The sequence below is a fragment of the Pelophylax lessonae genome, assembly GCF_965119305.1.
Source record: "Pelophylax lessonae genome assembly, chromosome: 13".
Lineage (NCBI taxonomy): Eukaryota > Metazoa > Chordata > Amphibia > Anura > Ranidae > Pelophylax > Pelophylax lessonae.
Window position 1 is genome coordinate 96081667 of NC_138780.1, and position 14115 is coordinate 96095781.

The 14115-nt window shown below is 46.6% G+C and overlaps 1 protein-coding gene across 2 annotated transcripts in view; it reads left to right on the forward strand.

The window, feature by feature from the left end:
* HEATR5A (HEAT repeat containing 5A) overlaps positions 1–14115 on the forward strand; it is a 277280-nt gene that overhangs the window by 234751 nt on the left and 28414 nt on the right. For both annotated transcript variants that reach the window (XM_082275260.1, XM_082275261.1), the window contains one exon: positions 8929–9201. In XM_082275260.1, the coding sequence (XP_082131386.1) occupies positions 8929–9201 (273 nt within the window). The remainder of the gene's footprint in view (positions 1–8928; positions 9202–14115) is intronic.

A 14115-nucleotide genomic window follows, 5' to 3' on the forward strand; every position in this document is an offset into this window, starting at 1 on the left:
ATAAAGTTGATGTGCTGGCATCGGCGGAGGCCTCTTTTGGCCGCAAGGTTCTGCAGGCCGCTGTTTGAGGAGACCGGTGGTCTACCTCGAGGGTTTTTTCTGTTGGGTTTTCAGTTGAGTCTCATCCTTTTGTTTGATGAGCCTTTAAGACTTCTAGTTGGCACCGGTTGGGCCTTCTGGATTGGATTTTGATTTCCGTAATCCCACCCCTCATTTGTGGCACTGCTTTGGGACGTCCCTACTGATATTAATCAAAGAGGACTGCGTCTGTCAATGAGCGACAGAGAAAATTGGATTTTTTGTAACAACTTACCGTAAAATCCTTTTCTCTTAAGCTCATTGACAGACGCAGTACCCGCCCCTCTGTTTATGAGTTGGGTTGGGTTAAATTCTCTGACACTGCTTTGTGACATAACTAACATCCTGTAGCAGGGAGAGAGAGGATATACCCTCTGGGACTGTCCCTAAGGTGTGGCCAGAACGTTTTTCCTGCCTAGTGTCCTACTCCTGTAGGGGGCAGTATAACCCTACTGATATTAATCAAAGAGGACTGCGTCTATCAATGAGCTTAAGAGAAAAGGATTTTACGGTAAGTTCTTACAAAAAATCCAATTATTCTACAGGCCATGCATCCTCCGCTCCTTTTTTTTTTTTTTTTGTAATCACTTCCTTGGACCCCGTTCAGACCTTGAGTGTTTCTGCACCTGATTTTTAAAACGCAATTTACACATGGGAAAGTGTGTCCATTCACATAAATGGGCTTGTCCTATGGGCATTTGTTGCCCAAAAGAAGCTCCTGCTCCTTTTTGGGAAACAAGCTTAGCACGGTTTTTAACCATGTGATTATATTGCGCAAAAATTGTGGCAAAATCATGGCACCCAAATGTGCATCGTTCGTTTTGCCATGATTTTGAATCGTGGGCAGAATCACAGTAATTCTGCCTGCGATTTAAAATCGCCTTATGTGAATGCCTAGTCATTTAGATGGAGAGTTGTTCACCCCAAGTCATTACTATTGTAGTCTATGAAATGCATTATTTGCAGGAAAATGTAGATCTCTGGGGAGACAATTGCTGAATGATCGACAACATACTACAGCCCACATACTATAGCCCTACCTCTTGATAAGTAAGTCATTTAGTCTGGATTTCAAAGAATCATGGAAAACGTTCATAAAATTTATAGACAGGTATAATACAGTGTATGCAAACTCTTAACAATGAACTTCTCCTATTTGGTCCCTTTTGATATGTTATACCATTGCACCGGTTTTGTTATACCTGTTTCATAATTTCAAAACACTACTGCAGTGGTTCTTAACCTGGGTTCGATCAAACCCCAGGGGTTCGGTGGGTCAGTCTCGAGGGTTCGGCACACCCTCCGCTAGTACCACTTCGCTGTCAGGGACTATTTCTCCAGTTTCGGGCATGTCCTTCCGCTCCCGCTCCCGCTCCGCTCGCACTCGTAGCTCTCTCTGCCCCTGGCTCGCTCTCACTGCTGGCTGTGCAGCTCGGCTCCCGACCGTATCCGATCCAGCCAGAGCCGGCGTCGCCCACTGTGGAGTGGTGGTGGGGGGGAGGGGACAGGCCAGGCGTGCGGTGCGGAGAGGGACTGTCGGGGGGAGGGACTAACCCGTGCACCGGCCGCCCAGCGCAGCTCGGGAGAGAACCACCAAACCAGGCAGCAGCAGAAGAAGCCGGCAGGTGAGAGGCCAGAGAGACAGTGGGTGACAGTGGTGCTGCAGCCTGCAGGAGGAAAACCTAGCCTGTGATCGGGAGTCGGGACACAGGTGAAAAAAAGGTAGGACTGGAGTAGTACTGGCTGTACTATTCTAGTGACTGACTGTCTGACTGACTGTGTGAGAACACTGAGAAGACTATGTAAAGGGGATCTATTTTATGGGGAACCTGGCCTGCTGTAAGGGGTGAGATCTAAATGGGGAACGGGACCTCATCTCACCCTGGCCTGCTGTAAGGGGGGATCTATATGGGGGACATGATCCCCCATATAGATCCCCCCTTACAGTAGGCCAGGATGAGGTGAGGTACCCCATATAGATCCCCCCCTACAGCAGGCCAGGGTGAGGTTAGGTCACTCTGGGGTCCCCCATATAGATCCCCCCCTACAGCAGGCCAGGGTCCGGACCTCACCTTACCCTGTCCTGCTGTAAGGGGGGAGATCTATATGGGGGACGGGACCTCACCTCACCCTGGCGTGCTGTAAGGGGGATCTATAGGGGGGACCTAGGATCTATATGGGGGACCTCACCCTGGCCTGCTGTAAGGGGGGATCTATATGGGGGATCAGGTCCCCCATATAGATCCCCTCTTACAGCAGGCCAGGGTGAGGTGAGTTCCCGTCCCCCATATAGATCTCCCCCCTTACAGCAGGCCAGGGTGAGGTGAGGTCCCGTCCCCCATATAGATCCTCCCTTACAGCAGGCCAGGGTGAGGTGAGGTCCCGTCCCCCATATAGATCCCCCCTTACAGCAGGCCAGGGTGAGGTGACATGAGACATGATAATGACATGAGAGTTGCACTTGCCATGATAAAGCCACACATTTCTGAACTGGTCTCTGAAAGACAACAGCAGAAGTCACACTAATTTGCAGTAAATATTCATTATTATGTTTTTGTGTGAAAATCATGTTTTAATGGTTTTGTTCTTTGTTCTTAATGGTTTTGTTCATTTTGTGCACCTATGTATAAATATATACCTAAAATAATATATACCTATGTTTTGAATTTGAAAAAATCATATTTTATTTTTCCAATTAAGAAGGGTTTGGTGAATGCGCATATGAAACTGGTGGGGTTCAGTACCTCCAAGGTTAAGAACCACTGCACTACTGTTTTGCTGATGCTGCTCATCTACTGAGCTGATAACGTCCTCTGCTGCTTTTGACTCCTATCAGTTAGCTTTATGCCTGGGAGAGAATGTAATTTTTCGGTTATCCTAACAAACCCCCTCTCTTAGGGTAGCAACGCTTCTCCTTCTGTATGACAGAAAGTATATTACTGGCAGGGTCACCAACTTGAAATAAAGGGAAAAAAAGGCAACTAAAGAAAGTGAAAACTTACACAGCCACCATATCTAAGGAGTGATGACCTGCAGTATATTTAATTTCTGTTTCAGGTTTAGATATAATATAACAACTTCTCACCCAGCCACTGTACATATACAGCTGGGCAGGACGCACATCACTCTGGGAGGGTGTACCTGTATGTTGTCCCAAAAGCATGCCTTGTGTCCTCCACTGGACACAGCGGATCACTGATCGTTGTATCAGGCTGCTGTGCTCTTGACGAGTTGATCAAAGGCCTTACGGGGGGGGGGGGGGAGTACTCTTCTTCCTCAGCCCTCCAAGGGCAAGGCGTTACGTCCTAGACAGGGGGGCCTTCCTTCGCTGCTCATAAGCTGATTTTTCGTACCTCCGGGTCACAAGAAAAAGGAAAGCCGTTCAGGTCTTCTGGGAATTCCAAAAGGCCATGGTCAGGTAAATCAAAGACCGGCCAGTCCGGATCTGTGGACAAATCCTCGTCAGCATGAAGGGGTGCCCTCGCCCGCTTCTGGGGTGGGGGACATCTTTGCTTCTTTCTGGAACCTTGGACTTCCTTGATTCAGGACAAATAGGTTCACAAACTGATCCGATCAGCGTACAAGATCGAATTCCGGTCTCTATTCTTCCCGTCCAACCTCTGCCTCTCTCCAGACAGGTTAAGGGATCTACGGGAGGCGGTACAAGATCTGCTGTCGCAATGGGTGATTGTACCAGTTCCCTCTCGGGAACGCTTTCCGGAACCTTGGACTTCCTTGATTTAGAACAGATGTGGTCACAAACTGATCCGATCAGGGCAGGAACGCTTTCAAGGGTTTTATTCAAAACCCTTTGCCCAGAAAAGAGGGCAAAGTGCGTCCAATTCTGGATCTCAAGGCTCTGAACCGCTTTATGTGGGTACAGAGGTTTCACATGGAATCCATTCGAACGGTAGTGGCGTCTCTACACCAGGGAGACTTTTTGGCCTCCATAGATATCAAGGACGCATATCTACAAATCCCTATCTATGCTGATCACCAGCAGTTTCTACGCTTTGCCATAGCAGAGGAACATGAGCAGTTTGTGGCAATTACCCTTTGGTCTTGCCTCCGCTACCAGAGTGTTTACCAATGTACTGACCCCGGTGTTGGCATTGTTGCGCCAACTGGGGGATTGCGGTACTGGGGTATCTGGACAATCTTCTATTGAGAGCAGACTCTCATTCAGCCCTGATGGGCGACCTAACAATCACTGTCAGCTCCCTGCAGGAGTTCGGGTGGACCATCAATTTCAAGAAATCTACCCCAATACCTTCCTTGAGATTGGCTTATCTGGGCCTGACTCTTGATTCAGCCTTGACGAGGGTCTTTCTTTCCCCGGACAAGCTGCAAAAGCTGCAGGGGGCGATACCGTCATTGCTGGCAAACAATCTGTCCTCTCTGCGAACTTGCATGCGGTCCTTGGGTCTGATGGTATTGACCTTTCGAGGCGGTTCCGTTTGCTCAGCTCTATTCCAGACCTTTGCAACGAGAGATTCTGGTCAAATGGAACAAGGATCTAAAGTCTTTAGACAATTTGATTCGGTTGAGCCGCAACACCAGTGAAGCAACTGTTATGGTTGCTTCACTCTCCAGCACTATGCCAGGGCAAGTCCTTCCTCTCATTGTTTTGGACGGTGGTAACCACGGACACCAGCCTGTCGGGCTGGGGCGGGGTCCTGGGGATGTTCTGTGCCCAGGGAACCTGGGCAGTATAAGAGTCAAAACTACCAATAAATGTTTTGGAGCTCAGAGCAGTAAAGCTTTGTCTGAGCCACTGAACGACTCGTCTGCAAGATTGTCGGTTTGAATTCAATCGGACAGTGCCATGGCTGTGGCTTACATCAATCACCAGGAGGGCACCAAGAGTGTCTTGGTGACCAGGGAGGTGGCCGAAATTTTGGCCTGGGCGGAACAGTTTGTCCCAGCCCTCTCTGCTGTCCCAGCCCTCTCTGCTGTGCAGATCCCAGGTGTGGAAAACTGGCAAGCGAAATACCTGAGTCTTCAGGTGTTGGATCAAGGGGAGTGTTCCTTACACCCGGAGGTGTTTCATCTCCTATGTGTCAGGTCGGGGACACCGGAGGTCGATCGATTTGCTTCTCGTCTCAAAAAGAAGGTATGAAGGTTCATAGCCAGATCTCGAGATCCTCTGGCCGACGCCACAGATGCACTGGTGGCTCTTTGGGGTCGGTATTGGCTGATCTATGCGTTTCCTCCACTGAAACTTCTGCCGAGGCTTCTACGCAGAATAGAGGTGAAAGGGATTCTGGTCAGTCTGGTGGCTCCAGACTGGCCTCGCCAGTCTTGGTATGCAGACCTAGTAAGATTGGTTGGCGATGCTCCTTGGAGACTTCCTCTCAGGGAAGATCTGCTGTCTCAGGCTCCAATATTCCATCCTGCTTTACAGTCGCTGGCTTTAAAGGCATGGCTGTTGAAAGCCAGGTGTTGAGAGATAGAGGTCTTGCTGACTCTGAAATTCCTACGCTCTTGAAGGCTAGGAAGTCAACCCCCAGGAAGATATGTCATCGTACGTGGAAATCGTACATTTCATATTGCGAATCACTGAAGGTGCACCCTCGCTTATTTTCGGTTGCTAGGAGTTTGGCCTTTCTGCAGAAAGGGGTTGAACAGTGGTTGGCTTTGGGCACTGTCAAATCCCAAGTGTTGGTCTTGGCGATATATTTTCAATGCCCGCTAGCTACGCATGCCTTGATTCGTACCTTCATTCAGGGAGTGCGCCACATGGCTCCTCAGAGGCGGTCCCCGCTACCTCCGTGGGATCTAAATCTGGTATTTTCTGTTCTTCAAAAGCCTCCTTTTGAGAACATTCGGGAGCTATCTCTGCTTTCATTGTCTCAGAAGAGTGTCTGAATTGGCGACGTTGTCCTGCCGTTCACCTTATTTGGTGGTCCACAGAGATAAAGTGGTACTCTGACCAAATCAATCTTTTCTCCCTTAGGTGGGTTCTGATTTTCATTTGAATGAATACATTGTGCTTCCTTCACTCTGTCCCAAGCCCAAGCATCCTAAGGAAATTTCCTTGCATTCTTTGTATGTGGTTAGAGCGATCAGAGTTTAACTGGCGGTTACTGAGTCTTTTAGGAAGTCAGATGCTTTTTTTGTCCCTACTGAGGGTCCTCGTGAGGCTGAGTCTGCAGCGACCATTTCCAGGTGGATCAGCAGACTGTTGTTCACGCTTATTCACTGAAGGGTCAGGTTCCTCCTTTCCCAGTGACGGCACATTTTACTAGAGCGCTGAGTGCCTCTTGGGCTTTTCGCTATCAGGCGTCAGTGATGCAAGTTTGCAAAGCGGCGAATTGGTCGTCTATGCATACGTTCACAAAATTCTACAAAGTTGATGTGTTGGCATCTTTGGATGCTTCTTTTGGCCGCAAGGTTTTGCAGGCTGCGGTTTAAAGAGAATATTTTTTGTTCTCTTTGAGAGTGTATGTATTTCCTGGGTGAGCTCCAGTTGTTCCTGGTTGAGCTCCATATTACCTGGTTGGCAATGTTTAGCCTTTGGGGAGTTACATTCTTCTTTTTGCGTTGTCTTTCCATCCCTCATATTAATACTGCTTTGGGACATCCCAATGGTCTAAGACGATATGGAGCTGCGTCTGTCGATGAACGATAGAGAAAACTGGATTTTTGTTCTTACCGTAAAATCCTCTTCTCTGAAGTTCGGCGACAGACGCAGCACCCGCCCCTCTGCTTCTGAGTGAATGGGGTTGTTTTGTCTTCTAAACACTGCTTGCTACGAAACTGGCTACTGTAGCAGAGTGTGTGGGGTTATGCCTGCAGGGACAGCCCCCATGGGCGTGGTAAAGCTTTTTCTGGCCTAGTGCCTATTCCTGATTGGAGGAGCATAACCCAATGGTCTCAGAAGATATGGAGCTGCGTCTGTTGATGAACTTCAGAGAAAAGGATTTTACGTTAAGTACAAATTTTCAACATTTTGGGTATTTCTTTGCTTATATAGCAAATAATAAAAATGTGATTTTGGTACAGTGTTGCATGGCTGAGTAACTGTTATTCAAAGTATAAAAGTACTGAAAGCTGGAAAATTATGTAGGCAGGAAGAGGATGAAAGTGGGTAGTCTTTCGTGGATAGCATTGGTGGCAGCTCTGGTATTGATTTCATCTGGAATTGCTCTTTAAAGTGGAACTTCACTCTCCCAATTAACTTTGGTTAATTTGTAATCCTTTTTCTGCTAGCATTAGTAAATAGATAGGAAAGTGTATCATATGTACTTGTTTTAATTTTTTTTTCTTTTTTTTTTTTTACATTTCTTCAGTTACTTTCTGGTTTCTTGCCGAGGCAAGTTATGTCATACATCCCAGAAGTCTTCAGGAGGGTCAACAACTGGGTTACTTTTTAAGTAACCCAGGAGTCTTAAGGAGGGGAGGAAAGGAAGGGTGGTTTTCTCATCGAAGCATGCCTCTCCTGCATGCATGCTTGCGCTATGGGCAGATGGATTCTAGGAAGTAAATGCTACATAAATGATTTGCCCTTACTCAAGATGACCACAGCCAGAATACTAGGGGTGTTTTTATAAGTGATTTCTCAACAAGATAAAATGTTTTTGGTTTGTGGTGCCCAGATGCAGTGAAGATCTGCTTTAAGCTTTTATTTATAACAGAATATTATACTATTTGTTAGTGACTCCTAAAGGGATCTCTGAGCCGGCAGAATATTTGCCTATTAGTAGTCCTCTAGCTGCCATGTTTATTAACATAGTCAGCTGACACTATAAGTTTATTCAGGATGTACTTTGAACATGATATTCATTCTCGGTTGATGCAAACCTCTATATATTGATGTTAATCCCATCCATTGGGAAACACTGAAGTGCATCTTATGGGGAATGTTTATTAAACATTTAGCAAGACTCAAAAAAGACCACCTTGCCCAAATTAGAGACCTACCTGCTTGGATTACCCAACCTAAACGATCCAATAAACCTACTCAAACTATGTCAAAGACAGATTGCGAAAGATGTTTTTTGTTGAGAGTAACTAACCCTAAACAGCTCTATCGCAATCCTTAGAGACCCAGACGGCCGGCTTACTCACCACCCTAAAGTTATCAATAGATTATTTTGCTCATTCTACAACAAATTATACAACTTGCCCTCAAATCCCCCAGGAATACCACTGGACACATGTACATTAACAGTTACATCGCTAGAATGGCTTTGCTGCCTATTCTTTCCACCCAGATGCATGACTATGAAAAACCATTTTCGAAAGAGGAGGTGGTACAAGCCATTTCCTTCCTTAAGCCCAACAAAAGCCATGGCCTGGATAAATTTACTGCTCGATTCTATAAATTTGGTTCCTAGTTTAATGAAAACGTACAATGCCGTTGCTCCAGACTCCCTGTTCCCATCCCCGGCACTAGAGGCGCACACAACTATTCTGGCCAAACCGGACAAAGACCCATCATTATGCGCTAAAGTAGCTAGATTTCAAAGCCGCACCGTTTTGAACCAGGGCTTATAGTTGGATAGTCCTGATGGTTTTGCCGGTTTGATCACCCCTTCTTCTGCCCTGATTTTTGATCACCATCTCCTCCTTACATGCCATGGGGGTGTAGGGTGCAGTGTCTTATTCTACGTATTATTTTTCCGTTACCTGTTATGGTTTATTTTTTATTTTTTTTTTGACTATAGATTTTTATGTGAGCTGTTAATTGTTTTCACTACTTGTACCCTTGTAATGACTTATTGTATGCATCTTGACCTGCTTTTTTATGTTGTAAACTATACTCTTACAAATTTGAAGAGCATGTTGCTAGTATCCCATCTATTCAGTTTGCCCTATTCCTAATTGTTTTATTCCACTTTTTTGTAGTTGATGATGGAGCAGAAGAAAAGGAGACCTTGCCAGAGTTTGGAGAGGGACATGATACTGGTGGCCTGATTCCTGGTCGTTCCCTGGTTCTAGCTGCTTTGGAATTGTGTCTCTGTATTCTCATCAGGCAACTTCCCCAGCTCAGTCCCCGTCTGTCTGGGAACATATCAGGAAATAATGCAGCAAAGCAAACTCTGTCACATGAAGCCAGCCTATTAGTTTCAGCTTCTCTGGGGATTCTAGCAGAGCTGCCCTCTCTCTGTTCTCCAGAAGGTGAGCAAAGACAAATTGGGGTCTGATTATACTAAAGTTTTACGTCTATTGTAAGCAGTTTTGTGTTGTAAAGCAATATTTAGGTTGCAAAAACATCTAACAGTCTACTGCTAACCATTATAGGACCCGTTCACATGGGCTTTAAAAGAAGGTGTTTGTTAAGCATTTAGTTAACACTTTCTAAATACGTTGCATAGTCCACAAATTATGTGGTGTTACTTGCTTTGGTTTATATTGGTACTTTTATTTGGACATTGCAGGCAACATGCAAGTGTTGACGCATGTCGACACTTTCTAGCACCTGTAATATATGTTAACGGGAATTCTCCTTAACTCTAGTATAGTATCTGATATTGATTTTCTATGATCGTGGGAGTAAATGTTAACATAACCAGATGCTATTAAGCAACAAAAAGCCCATGCTGAACTTATCACAAACACATGGCACTGTTTGAAAACCATCTATGTCGTTTGGTAAGCTCTGGTACCAAACACCCATATAAACTAGCCTATAAGAATTTACATTAGTTATTTTTTGTGAAGTCAGCTTCTGCTATATCACATTGAAAATTTAAACTAGCATAAAAGGCAAAATCTATTCTAACAAAAATGAACACCAAGGTGCAAGCTGATGGTCATCTAAAAAAATCCACTTCTGTTTTGTCACTTTACGGACGGTGAATGGGTCTTGCATTCTAGTGGTAAATGTATAGTTCTAAATGTATAGCCCCCTGAACTATACTTGGCCACGTGCCCTCAATATAGGGGCGGGATGCTTTGGGGCAGGGGGGCTCGGCCTATCCCTACCCATTCAAGTGTCAAAAAGTAATAAAAACAGAGATACAGTTTTTGACAATTCCTTACAAAATAAAAAAACAGTAGTGCCCCCCCCCCCCCCGATGTAAATCCATCGTCAATTATGCCGCCCACCATACCCGAAACATAAAAACACAGAAATTCTCCTGCCCTCTATGTGAAGCCTGACACCGCCCCCTTCTGACGTCACACCAGTGCATGCTGGGTCGGCAGTGTCACAAGGGGCCGGTGCCACTAGGTTACGTTGCCAGGTGGCTCCACTCCTTACCTATATACGAACTGTCAAACGTCAGAGCCTGCAGTGGGCGGTCAGCCTTCATAGACGGCGGGAGCATTTATTTTTTTTTGGCTGCGGTCTGATTGACGATGGATTTACATCATGGGACACTATTGTTTTGTTTTTTACTAAAGGAATTATTAAAAATTATCTCTGTGTTTTTATTACTTCTTGACACTTTTTTGATGAATGGATAGGGGTACCATACCCCATACTCCTCATTCACATTGGGGGCAGGGGGCGGGATCTGGGGGCGCTTACTCATCCCCCCCCCCTTTCCTGACCTGCCAGTCTGCATGCCCGGATAAGGGTCTGGTATTGATTCTAGATTGGTCCCCATTCCGGTCTTTTTTTTTTTTTTCTTTCTCTATCATTTATCGACGGACGCAGCTCCATCTTCTTTAGACCTTTTGGGTTATGCTCCTTCAATCAGGAATAGGCACTAGGCAGGAAAAAAGCTTTGCCATGCCCATGGGGGCTGTCCCTGCAGGCATAACCCCACACACTCTGCTACAGCAGCCAGTTTGTCTCTGCCTAGTTTAGGAATAGGACCTAGCTCCCTGCTGGGACTTTGGTCTTAGCTGTTACAGGGATTTTTTGTTATTTTATGTTTTTTTATTTTCATTAGTTCCTGGAGAACTACAAGCAACAGCCAGCTGTGGTTTCGGACTGGATAATCTAGATCCTTAAGGTCTCCCAGCTTGGCCAGCGAGCGTGAGCAGGTTATAGTCCAGAACTAGGCCTCGCCACGACAGTGCCCCGATGGCACTGTGGACCGCCTTGCTGGGAAGCGATCAACCTGGAACGCCCTGAGTCGCAGCGTTCCAACGTGGCTGGCAGCACACCCATCCCGGGTGGGAGGTGATCTGTTTGAAGTGTCGTCCAACTGGTACTGTGGAATGGTGAGTAGTATGGTCCCCCCCAAAACCTCTGGCGGTCTCAGGGTGGATGTGGGCCCCCTCCCTGGAATGGTCAGACCCTCGGGGCTCCCTCAGTTCCCCTGGCCTCTCGGACAGACTGGGCCCAAACCCCCCATCCTTTTTTCCCCTACCGTTAGCAGGTTCCTACCTTGGAGCGAAAATATTCCGGCCGCTGCGGCGACTTTCGGTGGAAGTGGCTTGTCCTGGTGGGGTCTCTTCCTAGGGACCTTTCCGATGCCTACTGTTCGGGGGCCCCCTCTGGGGGTCCTGGAGACTGCATGGCGCACTGTGGGGGCCACCATTTTGCTGTAGATCCATGCCTTTTATATTCCCATTGTAATACGTGGGCAGCAATTTTTTTGTTCCCTATAGAAATGCATGGGGCGGCCATTTTTCTTGTGGTCCATATCGCTGGACAGGCATGTGGCATGGCACTTGAATTCTAGAAAAGACCCAGGCTGTTCTTTTTCCTGTGAGATCATTTTTACTTTTATTTTCAAGCACATCTGGCAGCCTCCTGAGGAGGGCAAGGAGCAGTTTGGTAACGTTTTCTGGGGTCTCCTGTGGGTTTCCCTCATACACTCGACTTTTAAAGGGACACTGCAATATTTTCTGATCAGTGAAAAACTTTGAGTCCCAGAATATATTTCACCTAAAGACCCCTTAGGAGTGGCTGCGGACCCTTCTGGGTCGCAGTCCTGGCCTGATCTCACAACAGTTTTACAAAGCTTGGTGTCAAAGGTATATTTTGTAATTACATGTGTTGCAAGGCCGCAAATGCCCTTTGCCTTCACCTCCATCGGCAGTGTCCTCAGACTCTAAGGTAGATATGGCCGCCACAGACGTATCCCACCCTGATGGGTCTGTTTCTTCGCATTCTGACGGTGAAGAGGACCTGTCCTCATCAGCCGGCACGCGGGAATGCACTTTAGGGGAAGCACTTAAAGTTTAAGTGCGGGAAACTTTAAAATTGGCTGATGAATCTACAGCGTCGTGTATGCAGGTATCTTTTGGCTCCCGCAAATCCTTGTTCTACATTCTACATGTGATAGCGGGTTACTTATGAAACCTATTTTTGTGAACATTCTGGTGTCACAGACGGTTTCTGAATGGGTTGTAGTTACTTAAAAGTATTTTGTAAGCTGAACGGCTCCCCCTGCAGTGCTTCAACTACTGGACCAGCTGGCTCTAGCCCTGGTGTTCATGTGTGATACGTTCCTGGACACGGCTCCGCTAGTATTCAGGGTGTCTGCAGTTTGAATTGCTATTAGACGCATGGCTTAAAAGCTGGTCTACTGACCAGGCTTTCAAAAAGGCCTTAACTGATTTTCCCTTTACAGGGGAGAGGTTGTTTAGATCCTCTCTGGATGAATTAATCAAAGGTCTTACCGGTAGAAAGAGTTCTCCTCTTCCTCAATCCTCCAAGGGCAAGGCACCATGTCCTCGACGGGGGGCCTTCCTTTACTGCTCATAAGTAACTTTTTTGTACCTCCGGGTCGCATGACAAAGGAACAACGTGCAGGTCTTCTGGGGGGTTCCAAGAAGCCATGGGTCGAGTAAATCAAAGGCCAGCCAACATGGATCTGCTGACAAATTTTCATCTGCATGAAGAAGCGCCCCCTCCCACTTCTGGGGTGGGGGGACATCTTTGCTTCTTTCCGGAACCATGGACCTCTTTGATTCAGGACAAATGGGTTCAGAACTGATCCGATCAGGGTATATAATTATACTGGTTACCTCTCAGGAATGCTTTCAAGGATTTTAATCAAACCAGTTCGCCGTGCCCAGGAAGGGGGCCAAGGTGCGTCCTATCCTGGATCTCAAGGCCCTGAACTGCTTTGTGCGTGTACAGAAGTTTCGGATGGAATCCATCCACACAGTAGTGGCGTCACTGCATCAGGGGGGACTTTTTAGCCTCCATAGATATCAAGGACGCATACCTCCACATCCCCTTCTACGCTGGGCACCAACGGTTTCTTCGCTTCGCAGTAGCAGAAGAGCATTATCAATTTGTGACGTTACCCTTTGGTCGCTTCTCCACCCCCAGGATGTTTACCAAGGTGCTAGCTTCAGTGTTAAGCATTGCTGTGCCAACGGGGAATTGTGGTACTGGGGTATCTAGACAATCTCCTATTGAGGGCGGACTCTCATTCAGCCCTGATGGGCGACCTGATTATCACTGTCACTACCCTGCAAGAGTTCGGGTGGAACATCAACTTCAAAAAATCTGCTGATACCCCCCTTGAGACTGGATTATCTAGACAAACAATTCAGCCAAGCTTTTTTTTTTTTTTTTTTTTTTTTTTCTGGCATAAGCTTTCTTGGTTCACATTCCATGATTCTGTGGGTTCTTTTGTTGATTTTGGATTTTTAATGTTTATCAAAGGCGGAGCAGGCCTTTTGGAGCACTGGGTGGTCCTGCCCACTCCCTCTGGGAGGAGGGAGGGGGGTGAATTTGGTTCATTTGAAGCTACTATATATATTTTGATCTGCTACTGTTATGACCAGCTCTGAGGAAGGGAGCCTGACTCCCGAAACGCGTTAGCGGTCCTATCTTCAAGGACATGTTCCAGTTCATGTGTGATGGATTCTTGTAACACGACTTTAAATATCTTCATGTCTGTGAGTATGCATTTGGCATTTTAATAAAATGTTAGAAACAGTGACCACGGGTAATGCACTAGGTGTTTGCGCCTCCTTTTTCTTTTCTTTTATGTACTGGATTATCTAGGCCTAACTCTGGATTCAGCTTTGGCAAGAGTCTTTCTCCCCCCGGACAAGCTGCAGAAATTGCGGGGGCGATTCGGTAGCTGTTGGCAACCACTCTGTTCTCTCTGAGAACTTGCATGCGGGCCTTGGGTCTGATGGTATCAACCTTCGAGGCATTTCCATTTGCTCAGT